Source organism: Pinus tabuliformis, chromosome Q (genome assembly GCF_031772625.1).
Source record: "Pinus tabuliformis cultivar Carrire ecotype Pingquan chromosome Q, CPIR1, whole genome shotgun sequence".
Taxonomy (NCBI): Eukaryota; Viridiplantae; Streptophyta; class Pinopsida; order Pinales; family Pinaceae; genus Pinus; species Pinus tabuliformis.
Window position 1 is genome coordinate 453,424,154 of NC_142296.1, and position 23,047 is coordinate 453,447,200.

A 23,047-nucleotide genomic window follows, 5' to 3' on the forward strand; every position below is an offset into this window, starting at 1 on the left:
ATTTGATCATATGGTTGTGTATATAATATACATCAAACAAATTAATACAAATTGAGTGGCAATTTTCCAAGCCAGAACAGTCATTTATTGGAACAACTTTTACTATTAACTAGAGGGGGCATAAATGCATATAACTACTATTAAAAGTCATTATGCTCATTTGACACATTGGAAAAGCAACATATTGCTGACTCCAAGTTCTATAAGCTCTCCCCTTTCTAATCTCAAGAATCAAGCTCTTACGTAGTTCCAGGAGGTTCATTCCCTGCTCCTGGCTTGCGGTTGAGATAACGAATGATTGCATCTTCAACCCATGGTTGATTGTAGAAGTCAGACCTGCCCTCCTTCTCAACATTCCAGCTTGCTTCCCCGGCAACAAGCTTTAAATCCCTGCTCTGTGAGGCTATCAACGCATTTATAAACTCCACAGGAGATTGACTAAAGCCCAGATAAAATGCTCTTCTGCGACGATGCTCATGAATCTTTTTAATTGCTCCACAAATTGCTTCATCGCAGGCATCAATGTCCTTGTGCTTCTCAATATTAGCCAAAAACGCACTCATTTCCTTCTGCAATGGGAAAGGAACATCCACTAAAACATCATATCAAGCATGGCCAACAGGACTATTTCCTGACAATCTTATCTTGTGCTCTAAGTGGATGGGCTGCAGAGGATAGAGATGCTGAAAAAGCTTCTGGGATATAAAAGAAAACTTAATCTTCTCGCCCCCGAAAATCCTCTGCAATGGTGGGTCACAGTTAATGACCGATGGATCAGAAGGATGTTGAAGCTTCTTAGCTTTCACATACTGCCAAAGTGCAGCAATGATTCTCGGTCTTGTATCCACCTCAATGCCGAGAAGTTCAGTCAAGGAAGGCGAGAGCTTGAATTTCTCCAGAACATAATTCATTTCCAATCGAATAGATGCAGTGAATTCTTTGCTACTCCGGCTTCATGTAGTGGGTGAAGATTCGAGACCGCCATCATTATGGAGAAAGGAGTTGGCATAACAGTTTTCCGTTGAGGTTTTGCGAGACCCGGGCAATAGAACTCGCGCAAGCTTCAAAGGTTCTCGGTTGAGACCATGACAAGTAATTGAAGGAGATGCTGAATGCCCGCTGAAAAATATTAAAAAGAGGCTTGATACGAAAACTGTTTGCCGCTGAATATGGACGACACGTGTCGACACGTGTCAACTGTAGAGACAAAAAGACGACGAAAGTCCCTTTCAAAGGAAGGCCTATCGGCCTAAATATAATGCAAAACCAAACACTCGTTATTTTCGATCCAAAAAATGTATTAATGTAATTGTTCATAATGCTAATCGGATCAACTTTGATAAAAACAATGAAGATATCTTGTTATTTTCGGTCCAAAAAATGTATTAATATAATGGTTCATAATGTTAATCAGATCAACTTTGATAAACACAACGAAGATATTAAGCGAAATATTAAAATATAAAGAGATAAATGGTTTTTGTAAAAAATAAAAATAAAACATTGAAACGGAGTTGTCTATAATGCGACTTTTTGGAGATTTCGGTGACGGAATCCGGTGGAAGAAATTGAGGTTAAATCTTGATTTGTTGCAGTTAAAATGGTTTCGTAACTGCATATTTGGATTCAGCACACTGAAAAACCCCTGGAACGTTTTCATTGTGCAGAAACTAGCTATCAAACTTGCGATTCCAATAAATTCCTGCCGGATTTCGACCGGAAAAACTCGCCGGAAAAGCTTTCAAAAAGTAGCGTTATAGACAACTGCGTTCAACCCTCACCTATTAAACCCTAACATACTGTCAATGTTTAAAGCGTGGGTGGTGTCTTTGTTCTTCGATTGGATTTTCACTCTTCGCACACATCTGCGATTCAATCCAATGGCCATGTTGTCTTCTAAGCATTTGCTTTCATCACTTATATCTCCTCATCTTCCCCGCTTGTCTGCTCCAACATTTCCACACATTACTTTCTTCAAACTATCACAGCTTTTTATCTCTGATGCTGCTAATAATGACACGCCCACAGCTACAAGCAAACTACAGCCAAAGATTTCAGAATTCTTACTCAAAGAATGTGGGTTGTGCCAATCTGATCTGTCAGCTATGACCAGAAAAACGAAGTTGTTAGCTAACGCATCCATTGACATAGCCCGAGAAGCTGTTCAGTTATTGAGAGATTCAGGATTCACAGAAGAGCAGGTAAGTAAGACCATTACCAGAAACCCAGTTGTCCTCGTTCTCAAAACTGACCGACAGCTGAAGCCCAAGATTGACCTCTTTCAAAAATTGGGCATTACTGGAAAGGACTTGGGAAACATCATATCAAAAGGACCCAGGTTACTCGGCTGCAATATAAACAAAACTCTGAATCCCAATATCCAGTATCTTCAAAACCTGTTCGGATCAATTGACACCGTCTGCACGGATTTGGGAAGGGCATCCAGGATTTTGCTTTGCAGGGACGGGCCTGAAATCTGGGAAATGAAATTGAAGTACTTGGCAAGTTTTGGCCTCCACGAGGATGAGATCAAGGGGCTCGTTAGGAGGTTTCCAGCGGTACTGGAAATTACGATGGATAAGATGGGGGAGAACATGGACTTCTTGATTCACACTGCTCAGCTTCCAGCGAATATTATTTTGAGGTATCCCGTGCTTCTCTTTTACAGTGTAGAGGGTAGGCTCAAGCTTCGTCTCCGAGTCCTCAAGTCTAAAAGTGCAATGCAACCTTTCAAACGTCCTCCTAATCTAGCTTCTGTCTTTCAGCTAAGCAATCAAAACTTCCTTGACAAGTATGTGAAGTGCAGTCCTGATGCCATAAAGTTATTTGAAATTCACAGTGGTAAGTCTGTCCATCTTGACATGACATCATAATTAGATAAGACCTTTCATGTCCTTGAACTATGCTGATGTAACTTGTAAGGAATTTTAGGACCTCCTATGCCATTTTCAAGAAGATTAAAAACTTGAAGAAAGTTGTCCAGGGTTCTAATACACTCAGGTTTATATTGCGGTGCTTTTATTCGTCGAAAGAGATTCCATTACATCAATCAAAGCCATGTATCTTGTTTTCGCCAGTTTACTATTTCACGTTACATTCACAATCAATGGAAGTATAGTCATTTGTAGTACAACCGTGGAAAAATAGCCTCTTGAATGCACTAATGTTGCAGGGATACCCCGCACATACCCACAGTGTGCATAAACATACATAAACACAACTGTCCCAGGTAATTAACTCTCAAAGGAGTCAAATCTTCAAACCATAAATGATTAAGGCCTTTTTATCATCGGTTCCTTTGTATCGGAACTCAATCACCCCGCTTAAATCTCCTATCGGGACTATTTAACCCTTAGTAACCTTCATATAAGACTTTATTAAAGCCTTCCTTCTAATTCCTTCTATCGGGAATTAAAACCCTCTTCAGTCCTTTATAAAACCCATAAGCCGCATATATATCAACCTTTCCCTCTTAAATACATTGGTTAATATATATATTTACACATAAAACCTTTATTCGGCGCTTTTTCCTTATAAAACCATTTACAAAGGAAAATACTCACAAAACATACATTTCCGCCTTTAGTACGGTCTTTGCACACTTCTCGAGGTTCCACCTTTATCGTTGATTGCAATTGGCTACTCCGCGGTTCACCTTAATACCCATTCTTCCGCTTTACTAATATGCGATTATATTACTTCCCGGAATACACTATTGGCGCTTAATTCTTACTATCCCGTTTACAAAGGAAACATACCCAAACAAAGGGAAAACCCGTCGGAACACAGAGTCGGACTTCAAATATCATAAGCCCGCATCTATAGTTATTGTCAAGTCCGTCTTTCGCTTTCCTTTCCAGAACACTCACCTCCGAACTTCGATAAGTCCGATCTCTGATCTCCGCTTATCGGCTATCGACTCCTCTGTTGTTCTTTAACACATGTATATCTCATCATCCTCCGATTCCGATATGCGACTATCGGAAGCCTTTAAACACTCGGCGCAACACTTTAACATAATACAAAGGAAATACATTAAACTTCCGCCCCGAACCATATAAGGTGGACTTCAAAGTTTATATAGTGTAGCTCTAAGTAACGTCGGGTCCGCTCATCCATCGGCCCTTCGTATTATCGCAAGTCTCTTCCATACGTCGATCCCCGATCGGACAACCTACCTTTTAATCTCCGCCGTTGATCTTTACTTTGTAGATCCGACAGTTCACATTTGGCTTTGGGTTGATAATACCCATGGGATTTAATCGCCCGATGAAGTGGTTTCTCCACTCCGCTTCGCTGCTACGTGGCACACACTCAGTGGAATTGGGTGCGTCGCACTCAATACCACTTACGATTTTGAGGCTGCCCAAAATCCACTTTCACTATTACAAAACCGCGTTCCTTTGTTAAAGTTCGCCGATGCGATCTTTCTCCATCTCCTTGGCGATTGGATCCTGGCCATTGATCTATAAGATCTAATAGTTGCTGTTCATTCTTTCTTCACTTCACTAATCTTCCTTCCACTTGCGTTTTTACGCTATTTCTTCAATTTTCCTTTGCGGTTCAGTTTTCTTCAAAGATTCTCGTCCTCTGCTATTTCGCTGCGCACTCTTCCTCTTGGCTTAACTTCGTATGCTCCTTTGATCACTGTCCTCTTAGATCCTTCGAATGGATTCAATGATCCATTACAAATCTCTGTATCATTTTCTTCCTCTGCGTGTTCTGCAGAACTCTGCCTGCAACCCTTGTTACAGAACCTACGAATTCACCTACAATTCAACACTCGAAACACGCATTCCAACTTGAAATTAAGTTGATTGTATTAATAAATATCAACAATGATTACAGAATGAGACCTCTATCTCTCACAGGCCTGTTCTTCAAAATCGTGGCCTCCTCTTGAGCTCTGCCCGTAGGCTTACATTTATACCAGAAAGGTTCGTTGAACTAATTCTGGTTCGACTCCTAAATCTACTAAACCGAGTCCTAAATCCTCTATCCTCTACATCCACTTCTAATCTCCATTTAATTCCTAAGAGCTCTCCTTAGTTCCAAAATCATGGAAAATCATGGAACTGCTTAAAGAGTTCTAATTGACTTTAGACTCTTTTGTCATTATTGCCCACTCATGTTCTCATTTATTTAAGAGCATTTACAAACATTTCACATTATCTAATTAATGACTATTTTATGCACTCAAAAGCCTAATATTACATCAATTTATCACTTAGGAATCCAACTTCCTAAAAATACATGACCCCCTACGTCTACTTAATTACAATGATTTTCTCTTGGGTTGAATGCTCCTGCATCAACTATAGTAATACTTTTGAACCATGGAAAAAAAAAAGTTCTTTATAGCAGAAAGTTTGTTGTTTGCAATAATTTTGTAGTTATTGCGATGACCACTGGATAAGGATAGTTAGCTATTTAACTTATTTGATATCACATGGAGGTTTGAAGAAGGATGATTAGAGCAGTTAAGATTTTGTCATTATTTTATTATAGGATGACTTGGTGATGGACCAGCTTTTATATAAACAAGACCCCCTAATACTATATAGCTATAGAATAGCCATTTGTGATATAACCACAGGAAAATAACCCCTTGAATGCATAGTTAGCTATTTTATTTAATGAATTTCACGTGGAGGTTTGAAGAAGGCTGATTAGAATAGTTAACGTTTTGTTATTATTTAAATATTATATATTATAAGGTGGTCCCTTGATGGATCAGCTTTTCTATAAGTAAGTTCTCAGAGTTCCATATATAAATATTGCTAATTTCTATAAATAAGACCCCTGAGTTCCGTATAGATACCACTAATTGTTTTATATTACACCTTATTGGAACTTGCTGAACCAAGTGACGTTGTCTTAATATCTGTGCCTTTCTTTTCTGTGCACCCTTGCCCTTTTATGCTATGACGGTACATATCTCCATTATCCTTATCAACTTTTATGCATTGCTCCCAGGCTTACAAAGGAACAAGGATAGGTGCAAAAGTTTTACTTTGTTTAAATCATGGATAACTTATAAAAGTCAATACTCAAATGCCATGAGCATATGTAGGGCACTTTTTAAATTCTTATCTTTTGTATAATAATATCAGTAGTTTGTTTGCCTTGTTCAAATAGGATCAGTGGAGCAGAGAAAATTCACTGAAGGAAGAATAATAACAAATTAAACTCGAATTTCAAGCTTACAGTCTTTTCCATTTCTCATTACGAATCTTATGCTCGCAGCTCAATATATAGAGCTACACAATGACACAACTTGCCCAATATGTCTCCTCTTCCTATGAGCATTTCTTCGCTGATATGTATCAAGTCGATTCATGACCAGATACATGAACAGATCAGAACATGCCACAGGTAAGGTTATTTCATTACTTCAGTAAGCTGCTCTAACAAGTGATCTGTAAACCACCATGACTACCTCATAATTTTAGTAACTTGCTCTAACAAGTGATATCCATTGGACAGTTTGTCACAGCAAATCTAAAATGCTATTGAAAAATGTCATGAGATATTATCCTGTATTATGTAGTGTTAAGTGTATGACTAAAATATTATATTGTAAGCATACCACTCAAAATATTGAAATGAACTAAGAATATAAGATAGAAGTTGCAATGGTAAAATAAGCATACCATCAACACGATGAACACAAGATGTACACTAGAAAATCCAATGTAGGAAAACCCAACAAGAAAATCAGGACCAACAACAAAATCAGGACCATCACTTGCTCCTTTCTTCTCAGATATCTAATGCAAGGTACAATGAAAGATGGGCTCATTATGGTGTTATAGTAGATAGTGTGGCCCATGAATGGCTGCCACAAAGTCTTCATGTATTTAAAAATCCTACTTCTTTACATTGCTTAGCTATGGAATAGTAAATAATTACAATAGGAACAAAATCCATTCCTTTCCTTGCACATCATTTTTTAACATGTCCTAATAGTTGTTTAAGGGTTAGGGATTTTACATGCTCTAACTCTTGATTAGGGTTTAGGTTTTGGACAATCTAGAATCTTCTTGAGAGTCTACATGTGTGATTGATGAGCATTGATGTGATATTCATTTGGAATTGTGGTGATCAAGAATAGTAACTTGTAGGTGGCATTGCTTCCTCATAGAAACTTTAATTGAGGTACTCTTTGGATTTTTGGAAAACTTCGATGAGTTTAGTAGCAGTGGGGGTTTGGGAAGTTCTTTTGTCAAAACATTGACCCAAAAAGCAAATGTTTAATGCTTGAAATCGGCTCCAAAAGTTTTGGGACCTCAAATCACCAAAACAAGATTTGCCCCTAAGATAGTCTTGACTCTTGACAAGGCTATGGCTAATATATTTAAGGTTCCTGTGGGATGAATGGTTTGATTGCAGGTTTCTTGAAGAATTTACCACAGTGTTCATCTCCAAAATTGGTCAACGTTTCAAATCCTCATCTAGCTCTAGTTCTAATATTACATGCCACAAAGTACCAAAATAGATGACAAATAATTTAGCGATTCATTTTGGATTTATTACAACAAAATCTAGTACGCCCAAATTATGTAAAGTCCCAAGCATGAGCAGGCTAGGCTTGTGCAACTAAGAAGGCTACGGATTGTCAACTTAGTAGCTTTTCCTCTCTCTTTTGGTTGTCTTCTCCAATGGAAGGCATAGGTTTATCAAGGCTATGGAGTGGAGGCTGAAGGTGAAAATAAAGATTAAGCCTCGATAAAACAAAGCAATTGTAGTATGTGGAAGTGAAGTGGAAACGGGAAAGGTGGGAGAGGAAGAATTATGAAAAACAGGGGAATGAAATGATGGGAGACCAATGCCTATCAATCTAATGGCTAATGGAATCATGAGACATCGCAAAATGAGTGGACTATTTTATCACCGTCAACCATTTTGAGGTAGGCTATGACATAGAAAGACTAATTTGACACCTTCCACCCACTTAGATGAAAGATCTAGTTTGAAATCTTCATCAATTAGTTTTTAACTAAGGAAAAGTGAACTTGTTAGTTAACTTAAACCTTGAGGTGCTTAGTGGAAATTATGATGTGGAAATTAATTTTTGAGTGCCCACTTTGCCACACATCAAATTAACATAAAGGTGTTGTTTTACTGGCTGGATTACTATCCACTCAACAATTAGATATTATAAAAGAAAGGAAACAGAGCAGAGATAAGACATCAAATAAAACAAGAGGGATAACCTCCTCACATTGCTTATTCCTAGATAACTAGTGCTCCCATGGGCCATAACTAGGACTTGATGTTAGAAAGAAACAAAAAGTTTCTACAACAGATTTACAACAAATGATATCATAGAAAATAACCATACTCCAAAATAGCAATATCTCATTTTTTCATTAATCTTCAAATTTGCTACACAAGGGATCCTAACACCATCATCTCCCAGCTCTGTTCTTCAATCACTACACTCCCTCCAAAATTTTCCAATTGCCAATTACACTTGAAATGGAGAGAAGCTCCTCTTCATATAGTGAGGAGTTAATTTCTCTTACAATAAAATACAATAGTTGCTAACTACATGATAAGTCAAACAGTAATAAGTAGTTGACCATGTCAATACTCCATCAAATAGTAAATTAATGCCTCAGTATTGGCCCCCCAAGATGCATGCATGCAAATACGATAAAATAGTTTTGACATGGGAAAGTGCTCCACAACCACCATCCCAAAATAGCTAGTGGTCCATGTTATTGATCGGATTAGTAGGGTTGCAAAGGTTTGTGCAACTTGCTAAGATGGGCATGCACAAGGTAAGGGCCCATTATCGCCTCGGCCTAAAGCCCCACTCTTTAAGCCCAATTTCTTCTGAAAAGGCTAAGGGAGGATTGCCAGTTAGTATCTCAACCAAGTGAAGACTAATGCCTTTGTTTGGGGTCAAAGGATGAGGTGGAGGAGTTAATTATAGGTTGTTCTACTGGATTTCTATATGTAAATCTACAACAGAAACTCAAAACCAGCAAGATGATACACGCACAAGATATAGCACATGAATAGTTAAAATGAGTATATAAAAAATATTCTAACCAGATCTAAAGTTATTTTCTCAATTGGATCACTGGTTGGAGGAGTTCTAGTGTTAATTTACTTGCTTCCCCGTGATTGCAAATTGTAAAATCTGTAGAAAAATACCAGGGGCAGCGACCAAATCCCATTGAAAAGAGCACCCAATTAGTGCCTTAGCACTCTAGGTAAAAAATCTAGGGGTGGGAAGGCTATGAGGTGTTAGATTGACATTGATACATCACTCTCAATCCTTTTGACAGCAGCATATTGCAATTCCCAGCAAGCTGTAAATTGAATGTTTGAAGTCCTGGGATCAAATCTGACTGGGTACTATGCTTAAAAAAATTCCAGCAAAAAATTTAATTAAGGAAAAACTGGAAAGACTTATTATTTGGCTCTATAACAACAAGATAAACAAAATATTTCAGCATAGAGCCAATATATGCAATCCCAAATGAAATTACTTATTTGTAGGGTGCTGGAACCTTTAAAATATTGTAGATCTGCTGTATAACAACAGGGAAAAATGCAGATCTGCAGGATAAAACTTGATACAAAGTGTAAAGTATATGCAATGATAACTCAAAAACCAATGTATTAAACCTTGGTTATGATATAACTTTATTCTGAACAACTCCAAGGTAAATAGACTAGTTTTGTTATGATGTAATTTTGAAAATCAGCTAGATAATTTTCTTAAACTAAAACAAAAATAAAATATTTTGGTTTTAAAATATATAAATTAGTTGTTGTAACTTTATTTATTATTACCTCGTGCCACAACAAATTTACCTCATAAACCGGGTTCTGTAACAAACGTGTCTCTAAGTCAGCCTTGCACTTGATCAGGGAAGTGAGATTGGTCTCTAAAGAGAAGTCACCCTCATGTTTGACTTAATTTTTTTTCCACCTTTTAGATCCAGCTGGGAGCGATCCCTACCGTGGCATTCCCTGAACTTTGGTTTGACTACGCAGTGAAATACAATCTCTTGTCTTGGTTGAAGCTCCCTATTGGAATGGTCCAGCCTTTCTCTGAGTGAACCGCCTGCAACAAGGAAATAAAGCGGACTAGTACCCTAGTTTATCTCTTCCATGTGGCTATATAGCCCCTCAGTGGATCGATCCTCCAACTGTTATATAATCTTACTTAATAAATTATTTTAGATTTAAGCTCGGTTACCACAATTAGCGAAGAAAAAGCAAGATAGTAAAATCCAACCTACACAATGTAAAAAATACATAGGTTTGCAAAATGAGTTTTTTTATTATTACATATAATCTCACAAAACAACAACGACCCTTCTCTAGAGGGAGGCTAGCCTTCTATAAATTTTTTCTAATAGCTAGATAATGGCTAGTTGATTCCTCCAGAAAATATTTTTTACTAGTCATCCAAATGTTGAAGGCTTAGTATTTTTGTAGAAAATCCATGAAATTCTGCAACTGCTCTAATGAACAATCTGAAAGCTAGTTTCTTTTCATTAAGACACAAAATTTCTCTACTTATTTGCAGCGGAATAGGAACATAAATAAACACAGTCACAGAATAAACAAGACACAAAATTTTCTAGGGAACCCAACTGGGAAAACCCTTCAATTTCTTGAGAATTTTATTGATAGAAGAATGAACAATAGATCTCTTACAATACAATATTTTCTCAATAGAAAACACAATGGTTTTCCCTGCCTGAACTAGGCTTGAAACACCTGCAAGTACCCTGATCCTGCCTCCCCAAATCCTTGTGCACCTCTGAGGCCTATTTCCTTGTGCATAAATCCCTATTTCTATGTGCATAGGCTGCTCCTATTTTATAGGGGATTCTCCCTAAATCCTTGTGCAAATCCCAAGGGAAATTCCTCCTCAAATCTGCGCACAAACTTCTCTTGCACACTTTTCCTCTCACAAGCTCTCACACACAAACCTATGCTCTCTATTGCTTTGTCTCACCAACTCGTGCTCACAAAGCAACTGATCAATTCTGTGCCTTCATCCTCCTTATAAGCTTTTCGAATAGGCTAAATCTGGCAAGTTTTATTTTTTTGGAAGTCGAGCTAGTGATTGATTAGTTAACTGAGTGAAACTGAATCTTGCAACTCATCTAGTCTCAAATTAGAACTGAGACTCTTCGCATGTCAATTTTCCAAAACTAACTTGCACTAGGAGACAACAAATTGAGCCTCCCACTCCAGCACATTAGTCAAGCTGCTTCATTATCTGCCCTAACTTTTAGTAACTTGCGCATGTTAAGGAAAACGTGGTTGTGGTCTCTTTGACTAAGGCACAAGTCAAAGAAGGACCTTTCTTGCTACTATTTTCAACAATTTTTAATAAAATATTACATTACATCATAAGCTTGTCCACTAAGGGGTTGAATTAGTTCAAGATTCCCTTGGAGGACCACTGTTCCCTTTGCTTGTGGCCTAGAAGTTGAAGAATGATCCAAAGATACCCCAATGTTCCATCTTGACTCTCTAATGGCTACCTTATCCACTCAAGCAACTAATTAATTTGAATTTTATTGGATGGTAAACTCGACTTGGCCACCTTTTTCCTTGATCTCCTATGCCTTGATGAATTTGACCATTTTGTAACCTGGGTTCGCTGTAATCTGGCCTAATTTTGCCCATTTTGACTACTATTTGCCTTGATTTAACCTGCAATGAGTTCCATTGGCTCCCAAAGTCTACTATGCTGCCACGTCACTCCAATCATTGCCACATCATCACTCCCAAGTGGTGAATTTGTATCACCATGAGGAATCTATAAATTCAAGACTCGGGTTTTCTTCCTCCTCTTGTAGATCACTTTTGACATAATGCATGCCAATAACTGCCCAATACTACCCCTGATCTGCTACCTAGAAACTTGTAGTACTTGTTGACCAACTTTGACTAGCTGTAACTTGACAATGTCTTCACTATCTGGAAAAATTCTACATGGCATGTCATCCTCTTATCAAATTGAACAATTTGGGACCAAGTTGACCTTTTTACTTTTGGGACCACTTGCATTGGGAAATGTGAATTGCCTTGGGATATGTCAAAAGTTGACTTTGTGACACTGCTATGTATGAGAACTATCTGAGGGATACAACACCAAGGTCAAAGGCCACATACAAACTAAATAGACATATAACCATGTGGTAAGATAGGTGCACCCTGATGTAGGTTGGGTTGGCCTATACATTAGTGATCACCTTGACATAAGTAGGCTCCGTTGAAACCATAAGTCCTCAAGTAAGCTCGTCCAAATCCCTCCAATCCTATACAGGATGAAAGAACCAGAGATGAACCCAAAAGGAATGGCCATAGTTGACGAAACACAAGTTCTAGGACACCTAATACAAGGCCACACATGGTTGTTACAAGGCTTTACCTTGGGACCTTGGGCTTATAGTGGTGTGAAATGTGTTGCAAAAATATGTGTACCCTTGTTGTAGGAGGGGTAACAATTGGCTTCAACTGTGGGACACATGCTCTACTCAAGAGGATGTGAGAACGCCAGAATCTTCCACTTGTCACTTCAAACAAGCTTAAAAAATGGGCATAAAACCCTGGGAGAGAGTTGGATCGAAGTTCTATCCCATCCTATGATGGGAAAAAATCAAAATGAAATAGCAACTACTAAAACAAAAATTCATAACTAATATAAATGACATAAGGAAAAATACATAACATCACATCATGAAATCACACAAGCAAAAAATTAAAACTATGCTAGAGGGAAATTCAATGAATAAAAACAAAACGTCTAAACTAATCTAATGCTCATGCTAAGGAGCTTCATCCTATCCTACTCAAATCTAAGAAAGTTGAAGTATGTTAGGTGAAGTCATAGAACAATGTAACCAACAAGTAAATTTATCATTACCATTGATTTTACCTTTGTTCTTGGTTGTTAACCAAAATAGTGAAATATCAAACTTGCAGAAGGTATATGTTGAAACCTTGTTTAGGGCTTGAGCAATGCCTGCTGTGGGATGATCATCATGTGGAAGAAAATCAAAGAAGTACCAAGGTTCACTTGTGTCACTACAAGCTTCTTTAATCCACAAATCAATTGGATTGATATAATGATTCTTCTCATTGTAGGCATAAGACCACTCAACATTGTTGTTTGTCAAATTGGGAGGCAAGAGAGGTTTTTGTTGGAAAATCAAGGTATTTGTAATATTATGTTGATTCCCCTTTACTTGATAATTATTTGTGATGTTTGTTGGTTCTTATTTTTAATTTTACTTTTTTAATAAGCAATTACTAAACACGAAGATCATAGAGACACAAAGAACACAAAATATAGGCTCCAAGCCAGGGCAAAACCCCACAACTGGGGAAAACTCGCACAATCTTCTTCGTATAGAATCTGATCAAAATGAGACCTCCAAGACCTAAAGACCAAGACCTCCTCCAAGCACCAAGTCAACCCTCCAAAAGATTTCTTCAATCAATTCAAAGTTCACCAAGTCAAAGATGGTCAATCTGCAACAAGTCAAAATTTTCGGTCCTGCAACTTCAAGTCTGCAACTCGACTCGCAATCTTCGGTCCTGCAACAATTGCAAAAACCCTGGCCTTTTCCCACATGTGAGCAAAATAGGTCAATAATCAAGTCTCCGTCTTCTTCCTTGAGTTTCTCTGCTTTCCTAGGCCTTCGCTATGTTATTCTTCTTGTCTTATGGATAGATCAAACTTTCTTGTCACTTTTTCCGAATGAGGACGAAGTCTGCCCTATATATAGTGATCTAGGAGATTGAAAAGGTGCTCCACCAGGGCCGACTTATCATGGTAGGGCCGACATGTGTTTGGAGGACAAAATTACATTTCTTGACTCAAAAATGATAATTTTCTTTTGTTACAAAGAGTCCAAATGGGACTATGACAACAATTCTTCTTTGACTCAACAAGCCCTATAAGCATGAAGAACATGCTTTGACCTAGATTTTGAGCATGAAACCCATGCTGGAATAAATAAAATTCTTTTTCTCTTTTATATAAAATATAAAATATACAATATCATGATTACAAAAATCATCATGAAGACCGAATCTAGTTACATTCTCTAACACTCCCTCTTAACTAGGGAGTTATCCATAATGACTCAACAAGTCTGTCTCAATTTGAAATATTCTCATAAGAAGGGATCCAAATTGATAAGCATCACTTATCATCATAGCCAATATTGTCACATTACCAAGGCCTTGACAGGTACACTATATCTTTTCACAAGATCAGAGCACAATGCTGGGAGGCATTCCATGGGACACCACACTGCCACATTGATTTACATACTTACCCAGAGTATTTCCTCTACTGGACCATTTCCCTCAAGGAAATGTCTGTCCATCAGACCATTATTTATCCGAGTCCATGTACTTGACTTAGGATCTCCACCCTAATCTATCACAGTACATGACTCAATAATGTCTGTCCAAGATGCTTATCCAATCCATCGTTCTTCTTATCCATGCCTATGCACTTGACTTAGGATATCATTCTTAATCCGTCACAGTACTTGACGTAAGGAGAACCATGCTTTATTCAATCCATTCTCCCTATCGATGATGCATGCACTAGACTTGCAGTGGTTAGTCCTGGCCCAGTACATGACACAAGGAGACCTAGTCCAATCTTACTCCCTCTCAAATTGAGAGGAGAAATCCATGCTCACTCTCTCTCAAACAGGGAGAATTCATCAACAAGCCTCAACTTGTGTCGGAAGTACTCATACTTCCCTTACATTAGGTACCAGTTATAGTTGTAACTTTCTCAACTAACCCTCTTATCACTGAGTTTGCTCATCTTGCAACTTCTTGAACTAGGGCTCCAATTCTCCCTCCTAACAGTCCATGATCCTGTACTTGAGGTCTTCACCAACTGCATTCTGAACTATGTCCAACAATACTTCCTGCACTGTCTCATGCTTTGAAGATAGTCCATTACACAGTTCCTTCAACTCACTGACTATTGCAGTACACGGTTAACCAATTAACACAACTTCATTACAGTGAGTCAACCTTGAACACAGCTTGGATGACCTTTCCAATTAGTTTCTATCAGTCAACACAACTTCATAGACACAAATAATTTTGCCCTCTAGTTGCTATTATCATCTTTCCAAAATAGCCAACTCTCAGGGTCTTCAAATAATCTTTCTTGTCAATCTTTTAGCTACTTCTTAGATGATTGTCCTTAGCCCTCTAACTGTTCTATTGTTGCTTCAAATTGACAATCCTTAGGGCACCAATCAAACTTCCTTTCGATAGATCCAAGATTTCTATCACAAGATCTTCCAAACACAGCCCACTTGATAGTGAATGTCCACCGCTTCACTGTCCTTTGAGTTTTCACAAATCTAACCACACAATAGTGAACCAAGTCAACCTTCTAAACCATTTCAGATCTAAGTCTACACAATTCAACCCTCTCTAGGGCTTCTTTGTACTTGTAAAGCAAAACAAAAAACCCTCACCCAAGGATCTTCTTCCTGTGTAGTTGCCACAAAGAGAAGTGACCTAGTTTTACTAGGCAATTCAACCTCCAAAATAGGCCATTCCTATAACCTGCAATTACATGGAAGTTTTGTCCCTTGTAGACTGTGAGAATCTTCTTTCCTTTGCTCAAAACCAATCTTCTAGACTTTGGCCAAATGTTCTTCAAAGATTAGATCCTGAAACTCAAATCCTAGCCTCTCCTAGTAGACCTATAGTCCTCGATAGGTCTACAATTAGGGCTTCCAAGATCACCTACTTGCTGCCCTCTAACAACCTCAAGATGACCTTCAATTCTGTCCTAGACTAGGACCTCCAACCTAGTAATCCTCCTTCATAGACTTTGAACCCTTGCAACCCTATTTTTTGCCTTCCTATAGACTTTCGGCCCTCTCTGAAATTCTGTGATACCATTGGTCCGAACCTCAAATTGTGGCTACCCTAACACGTCAAACAAAACCTTCTTTTCCTCCACGTTTCACCCGCTCTTCCCAAGGATATACTCGGCCTACTAACTCATATTTATTCCAAGTGCTAGAGCCCTACAACCAACCCTGTTTTGTCTCGATCCTGCACAAGGTATCTTTAGATTTTCGGCCCAATTGTCACTCAAGGAACAGAGATAACAATGGTCTAAAACTTGGCCTTGGAATATTTTCCATTACTTTAGAAGAGAGGTACAAAACTCGGCTTCTACTCTAGTTTTTAGGCTCTCAAAACTTGACTATTTCTCCTCCAATTTACCTCTGCCAAACCAAACCACAAACAAAGACAAAAATCGTCCCATTCTTCTGCTCCTGCTCAGCTCGACTATCTGAGGTTTGTGAGGTCTTTCTTTGAGAGAAGATTGTGTTGAGAAATCTAGGGGGTAACAAGTGTTGGTAATTTCTCTTACTTCGATAACTGCTTGTGATGTATTTTTACTTTACTTGATTAACTTCTTCCTTCTTTTATTATAATTAGTGGTCTCTATCATCAAACAACTACCAAATCATAAAGAACAATGAGACAATAACACACAAGATATAGGTGATCAACCAGGGCCAACACCTCTCCAACTGAGAGGAAAAACCACCAGAATCCTTCTCTTCTTATAGAACTTCAATTTACGAATTCCAAGACTTATGACCCTTGACCAAGATCCTCCAAGACCAAGTCATCCTTCCTTTTTGATGAGCTTTCCTTACACAGCTTCCAGCAACAAACTTCGACCTTCCAACAACTTCTCCAACAACTTCGACCCCAACAACAATTTTTGCAACTTCGACGTGCAGCGTCAACAACCTCGACCTAGCAGCTTCACAGCTTCGACCTTGATGCAACTTCAACAACTTCGACCTTGCAACTTCAAGAACTTTGACCTAGCAACTTCACAACTTCGATCTAGAGGCAACCTCATAGCTTCGACCTTGCAACCTCATAGCTTTGACCTTGCAGCTTCACAACTTCGATGCAACTTCAGAATTCCGTCTAGCCCAGAAACTATAGAAACCCTAATGAAAGAGAGAGGGAGGCCCAAAAACTTCGATCCTATCTTCTTCTTTTTCGTCCTTTTCTAGCTTCTATCTTGAGGAGATCGAACTTGCTTGAGTGAGTGTACAAACGAGGTTGAATTCCTTCTTATTTATAGGCTTGTGAGGGGTACAAATTGCTATCGTGAGGCCGACTTGTCCCTTCATGTAGGTCAGCTTGATCTTTGTGCCATGACAACGTCTTGGAGGGTCTTTTGACTCTATTTTGACTTAATAAAATTTTCTTTACAATATGCAATATGCCCAAATGGGTCTCCAATACATGACAATGACTCAATTGACTTTATGACAAACCTAGAAGCTCTCAATGGGTGCTTGACCTAAAAATAAATTTCCCTTGAGCATGAAACCCATGCCTCAAGAACACAAATAATAAATTTATTTTTCTCTTTTCATTAAATACATAAATCACAATTACATATGCCATTATGAAGGCCTAACCCAGTTACATATTTCAACACTCCCTCTTAACTACGGAGGTATTCATAATCCATACAAGGTACTTGGACATTCTCAATCTGAAGAATTCTCATAAGAAGAGTCGGATTGGTAACCCATCTGTATAACATCATATCTTCCAACATTGTCACATAGCAAGGCCTTGACTAACAACTCTATCTCTCCTCAAGATTAGAGCACAATGTTGGCGAGACCAATGCTTTATAGACACCCGCATCATTGTCTCTCTTGGAACGTACCCCACCCGGGTTTTCTCAGAGTATGTTCCGCTAGGACTATTCTTATCTTGGATTCCCAGTGCTCAAAGAATATCGGTCTTCTACGACTACTCTTTTCTTGGATGCCCTACCACATCCTCAAAGGGTATCAGATGCTAGATGCTTACCCAATCCTCCATTCTTTCTTCCCAAGTGAAGACAAGAATGATGTGTCTACTTTTCCCTCCCAACTAGGGAGGATATACCCATTACAATGAAGGAATGCACCCATTCCTATAAAAGGAATGTACCCGAGCTCCCTCTTAACTAGGGACTTGACCAAACCCTCCCTTAACCAAGGACTTGCTTCTGGCAACTCTCTAGGTGGATATCATGCGACAACCAACTGCTTGTAGGACTCCCTCTTTCGATGTCATGAATTTCTTATTTGTTATGGAGCCTACATCTTTTGGGACTTCTTCGTAGGGCATCAACCATCCATCACTTTCATTAATGAATCATGTCAGTCATGTCATCCTTTCTTTCATCGGAAAGTGATTCATTAATCCATATCTGGCTTTCCTTCATACAACTACCTTCTCCACATCATGTTTTCTTCAGGATCTTATCATCCCACCACATGAGTACCAATTGTAGATGACATCTACAACTCTTCCTTTGGTAGCCCTACATTAGCCCATCCAAATAATGTTAAAAAATATGAATATCAAATTACCTTTTTGATGGTCTTACATCATGACATCTGCTTGTTGTATCAACATCCTGCATTCATATTGACACATCTCCAAAAATATATTAATGTCAAGGGTCATCTTCCTTTCCAGACTTCTTCGGAGTCTTCATACCTTTTCCCTGGAGATGTCACGGTCAATTCTTCTAGTTATCAGATGTTGATTTCCTTTTCTATGTGACAATGGTTGCATTTTTCATGATCTCTCCTTACTTTCTTCACATATTGCTTCTCAGGAACTTCCATTCATAGTTCTTTCATTTTTATCAACCACCTCATATTCCATATGAGGACTTATTATGTTGATTTCATCTAGTTGATATGTGAAACATGCCTTTATACATCCTTCCAAAGGAGGAGATCCCTTTCTCTTGATCATGCTCATGAGGTAGAACATTATCCATGCTATCTGCAACTTTTTGACATGACTCAATTTTATCAAATACAAGCATACATACCTCATCTCTTCCTTTTGGTCATCTAGACTTCCTTGATTGAAAGAACTTCAATCACCTTGACCTGCTTCACTTCTTTTGACATCATACCATCATTCCATGAATCCCATACAAGGTGGAATTCTTAGCGAGACACTTGCTTCTTCCAGTAGGTGAACCTTCCAATGAAGATTCCAATGAGGATCTTGATCATCCTCATCTTGCAAATGCTCCTTTTTGAATGATGTATGATGAGCTCTATACTAGATGACTTTCTTTTTCCCATAAGTACTACTTATGCTTCTAATGAGGTTACCAAGAGCTACATCCTTCTATAGGTGACAACCATAGACTTCTATTTCAGCTATCTTTCATGCTTCTTTATGATGATGTCACGAGCTCTTGCTTTCAATCGTATGCTTCTATGATGCCATCTCCTAACATGATGCATCCTATCATGCTTCTAATGATTCCTACCATGATAGTTATACTTTACAACAGAAAACTTGAAACAAAAACTTGAAAAGAACTAGGTGAGGAAGACTATCTCAATCATAGTAGAGATCTTTTACTTCCTCCTTCTTGGATTTCTTCTTTTCAACTTCTTCCACTTCTTCAGTGATATGGGCTTCTTCTCTTCCTCTTTTTTTGTTGTACTTCTTGATCTTTGGACAATCTCTCTTGTAGTGCCCATATTCATGACAACCATAGTGTAGGGACTAACCCTATAATATTTTTTTTTAAATGCTAAAAATACAACGGCCTCTGCGTGTCTCTGTGATCCACTTGACCTCCAAGCGATCCTCGACAACCTTCCAACGACCTTGTTGCAGCTTTGCTGCTTTTCAATCACACTCTCAGGCTTTCTTGCCCGTTCAGCTCTTTGTGTTGCCTGCTTATGCCTCCCCATCGTGCTCTCAGACTCAGCAACCCCTTTGTCTCTGTCATTGAACGATTTTTAAGCCTATCGGCGCTTGTCTGTTCGTTTCGGCTCTCGTGCTCTCTGGCTCCCGGTTGCTGTCCCTTCATCTTCCTTCTAGAGCGTTTAACATTCATTGCTAATGTCCCAAGGTATGGTGGCCACCTGTTCTGTAACGGAATGGGTCATCGGGCCTTTGAAATCCCCAGAAACAGCATTTTCTGTTTACACAGAGGAATACATTCAAACACGGGAAAAATCTGCCAAAACACTATTCATCGGACTTCCAATATCCATAATTCTGCCCTATACTTCTATCGGGTCCGCCTTTTAATTGCTTATCACATCTCCACCGTTGATCTGAGAGATCTAGATCCAACGACTGAGATCCATTTCAGATTGCTCATTCGTACGGGGGTTAACTGCCTGAAAAGGGTGGTTTTCTCTCTCCAGGGCCTGGCCATGTGGCAGCCAGTGTACGGGCTTGGGCAGAGCCCGACCAAAACCACTTAACGCCTACAAGCCGCCCGAAATCCCGCTTGTTTCCTTTGTATTAAAAAAATACATTAAACACTGAAAATATCGTAAAAGGGCTTTATGGTGGACTTGAAATGTTATACATATACATTCATAAACCCTTTCGGGTCCGGTTTTATTGCATCGACGCTTTTCCTTCGCATTTCGTTTATTTAACGAAAAACCCAAATACAAAGGAAAACCCTATTTTCCAGGTTCAAAATATATCAAATATCGTTCATACTTTTATCGGGTCCGGCTATATCGCATCGCATATGGTATTAGCCCCGCTCCTTTGAATAGCTCCAATGCGATAATGCGATGTGATTAATCGCAATCGCATATCGCAGAGACTCGGGTTCCCGCCTTAAGCCTCATGCCATCGTCGATTGTGATTCGCCGATATCGGTGATCACAATATCGCATCGGCCCGGTCCTTTCCTTATGTTATATGCATATTCCCGCCTCCGATCCGATATGTCGGGGATCGATAATCGTGGGTGCTTCCCCTCTCCGCTTAAATCTGCCTTGGACCTCCTCCGATGCGATTTTTCTTCATAAAGCCTTTTAGGCCATTTTTTTGAAGATTTGCCTTTTTTTTCCAAAGAACAAAGGGCATCTTCTTTCTGCCATAACTTTTGCATCCTAAGTCCATTTTTGTGCATTCAAGTTGCAGTAGATTCAGAATGAGACGATCTCTGCGATGGACCTAATTCTAGGAACTTCCTTAGACTTTCATTTTTCTTCTCTGAGGAACACTTAGACTTAGGAGTCTATCCAAAATCCATTTTGGATCATGCGTGAAGGTCAAGGACACAAGATGTAGGCTCTCAGTCAGGTTAAAACCCTTCCTTTAGGGGAAAACCCAAAAATATCTTCTCTTCTTCAAGAACCAAATCAAATGAGACAACCAAGGCCCTTTGACCAAGACCAAAAATTTTCTCCATCCATCAAGCCACCCTCCCATGAAGACAAGTCAACTTGTGTCTCATTTTTTCATAAGTCAACATCTATCAGCTTCTTCATGATCAAGTGTGAACTAGGGTCTCGACCCTTTTTGTAGTCCTGTACTTTCGGCCCTGCAGCTGGTTTGTACCTTTGGCCCTATAACAAATCTGTACCCTCGGTCCTGCAACAAATGTGTATCTTCACATGTGTAGCAAAAAAGAAGAATTTCAGTGTTCTTGTGATTAGACAAGAATCCCCTCTCTTTCGATAGAACCTTCCTTCAGCTTTAGGCTCCATCGCATTCCTTTCCTTCGCTAGGTAATTGCAAATCGAAGCTTGCTTTCACTCCCTCCAAATTGGGTCGAATGCATGGGTATAAATAGTAGTTTGAGTGTCCTATTTTAGGCAGACATGAACAGAGGGTAGGCCGACTTGATGGAGGTGGAGAAAATGACGAAAAATACATAAAAATGTTTTTCTTTCTTTGATACAATGAGCCCAAGAGGGTTTATAACATGATGACATGGACAATGACTCATGACTCAATCCTAGAAGCCTTCAATGGAACCTAGACTTAGAAACAAAAATAATAAAGCATAAACCCATGCCTAAATAATTTTTCTTTTACAGTAAAATTTATTTTTCTTTCTTTTTGACAAATACATTACATCATGACTTAAATACAATTATGAAGACTGATACAAGTTACATTTTTTTCAACAAATATAACTTCCAACCATTCAGATTATACAATCAACAACCCAATATTCTTACTCTTGCTTCAATAAAGAAAACGATTTCACTCCTCAGATTTGGACCCAACTTGATCAATCAGTCAATACCCAAAATTTAATTTAGATTGCTCAATATAGAGAAATTTCAATAAATCGACCCCCTTACTGAATACAAATCGACAATTCCAAAATTTACAAGTTGACTTCGTTTTGGTCAAGGCCTGGTTTCCTTCTCACAATTTATACCAAAATTCTATTTCATCTTGTATTTACACTATTATTCAATTGAAGAGCAATTTCTATTACCCGAGAGTGATTAAACAATATCATTTGATTTGAAACATATTTACTTTTCCAGGGATCGAATTCATAGGTGAAATGAACTGAAGCCATCGAGTATTCCTACAAGAATCACGTTTTCCATTTATCTTCAACGCTATTTACTCTTTGGCGATTGGAATTTGGCTCAAAGAATGGAAATTTAATTTCTTCCTTTTCGTTGGAGCACTTTCCTTCTTCCACTACGTTCAAAGACTAGATCTATTCAAGTAATATTGAGCTGTATTTACCTTGTTGCTCAACAAACACAAAGATTAAGTCTCTGCACATCATTTCACGCAATATAGAGGTAGGGTATGTCCTTTTCTAGTTAATGCAGAGATTCTTAATTCATACTTAATGAGTTCTACAATATGCACACATACACACACAAATTGTGAGCACAAAAACTCCTCCATTCATAAAGTGTACATACATACTTATTTAGTCTAATTCTTCCTCGATTGGCCAAATTTTGCATTAGTTAGCCATTTTTCACACACATATGCTCTGCTTTATGCAGACAGTCTTTTATTAATGTGGCTGCAACAATATTTCGTTTCAGATCCACAAAAGTAGGATCTAATAAAAAATAGAAAAGAAATCCTTATAATTAATACAACAGGTAACTTCCAACCTCCGGATAATTGCAAGCTACATTTGGCTAATAGGCCATTTAATGAAACACACCTCACTATTCACTCAACAAACTTA

The 23,047-nt window shown here is 38.6% G+C and overlaps 1 protein-coding gene and 1 pseudogene across 2 annotated transcripts; one reads left to right on the forward strand and one right to left on the reverse strand.

Annotated features, from left to right (window-relative positions):
* Positions 1 to 210: 210 nt before the first annotated feature.
* On the reverse strand, positions 211 to 1,798 carry LOC149220158 (SWI/SNF complex component SNF12 homolog pseudogene; annotated as a pseudogene).
* On the forward strand, positions 1,764 to 22,635 carry LOC149220159 (uncharacterized). Of its 2 annotated transcripts, none has more exons than XM_089384683.1 (2): positions 1,764 to 2,644; positions 22,374 to 22,635. In XM_089384683.1, the coding sequence occupies exons 1-2, from the start codon at positions 1,806 to 1,808 to the stop codon at positions 22,390 to 22,392; spliced, it is 858 nt and encodes a 285-aa protein (XP_089240809.1). In that variant the 5' UTR covers positions 1,764 to 1,805; the 3' UTR covers positions 22,393 to 22,635. The 2 variants fall into 2 exon arrangements, with proteins under 2 accessions (XP_089240809.1, XP_089240810.1); XM_089384684.1 differs by lacking the exon at positions 22,374 to 22,635 and adding an exon at positions 2,766 to 3,082 and having other exon boundaries at positions 1,765 to 2,644.
* Positions 22,636 to 23,047: the final 412 nt, after the last annotated feature.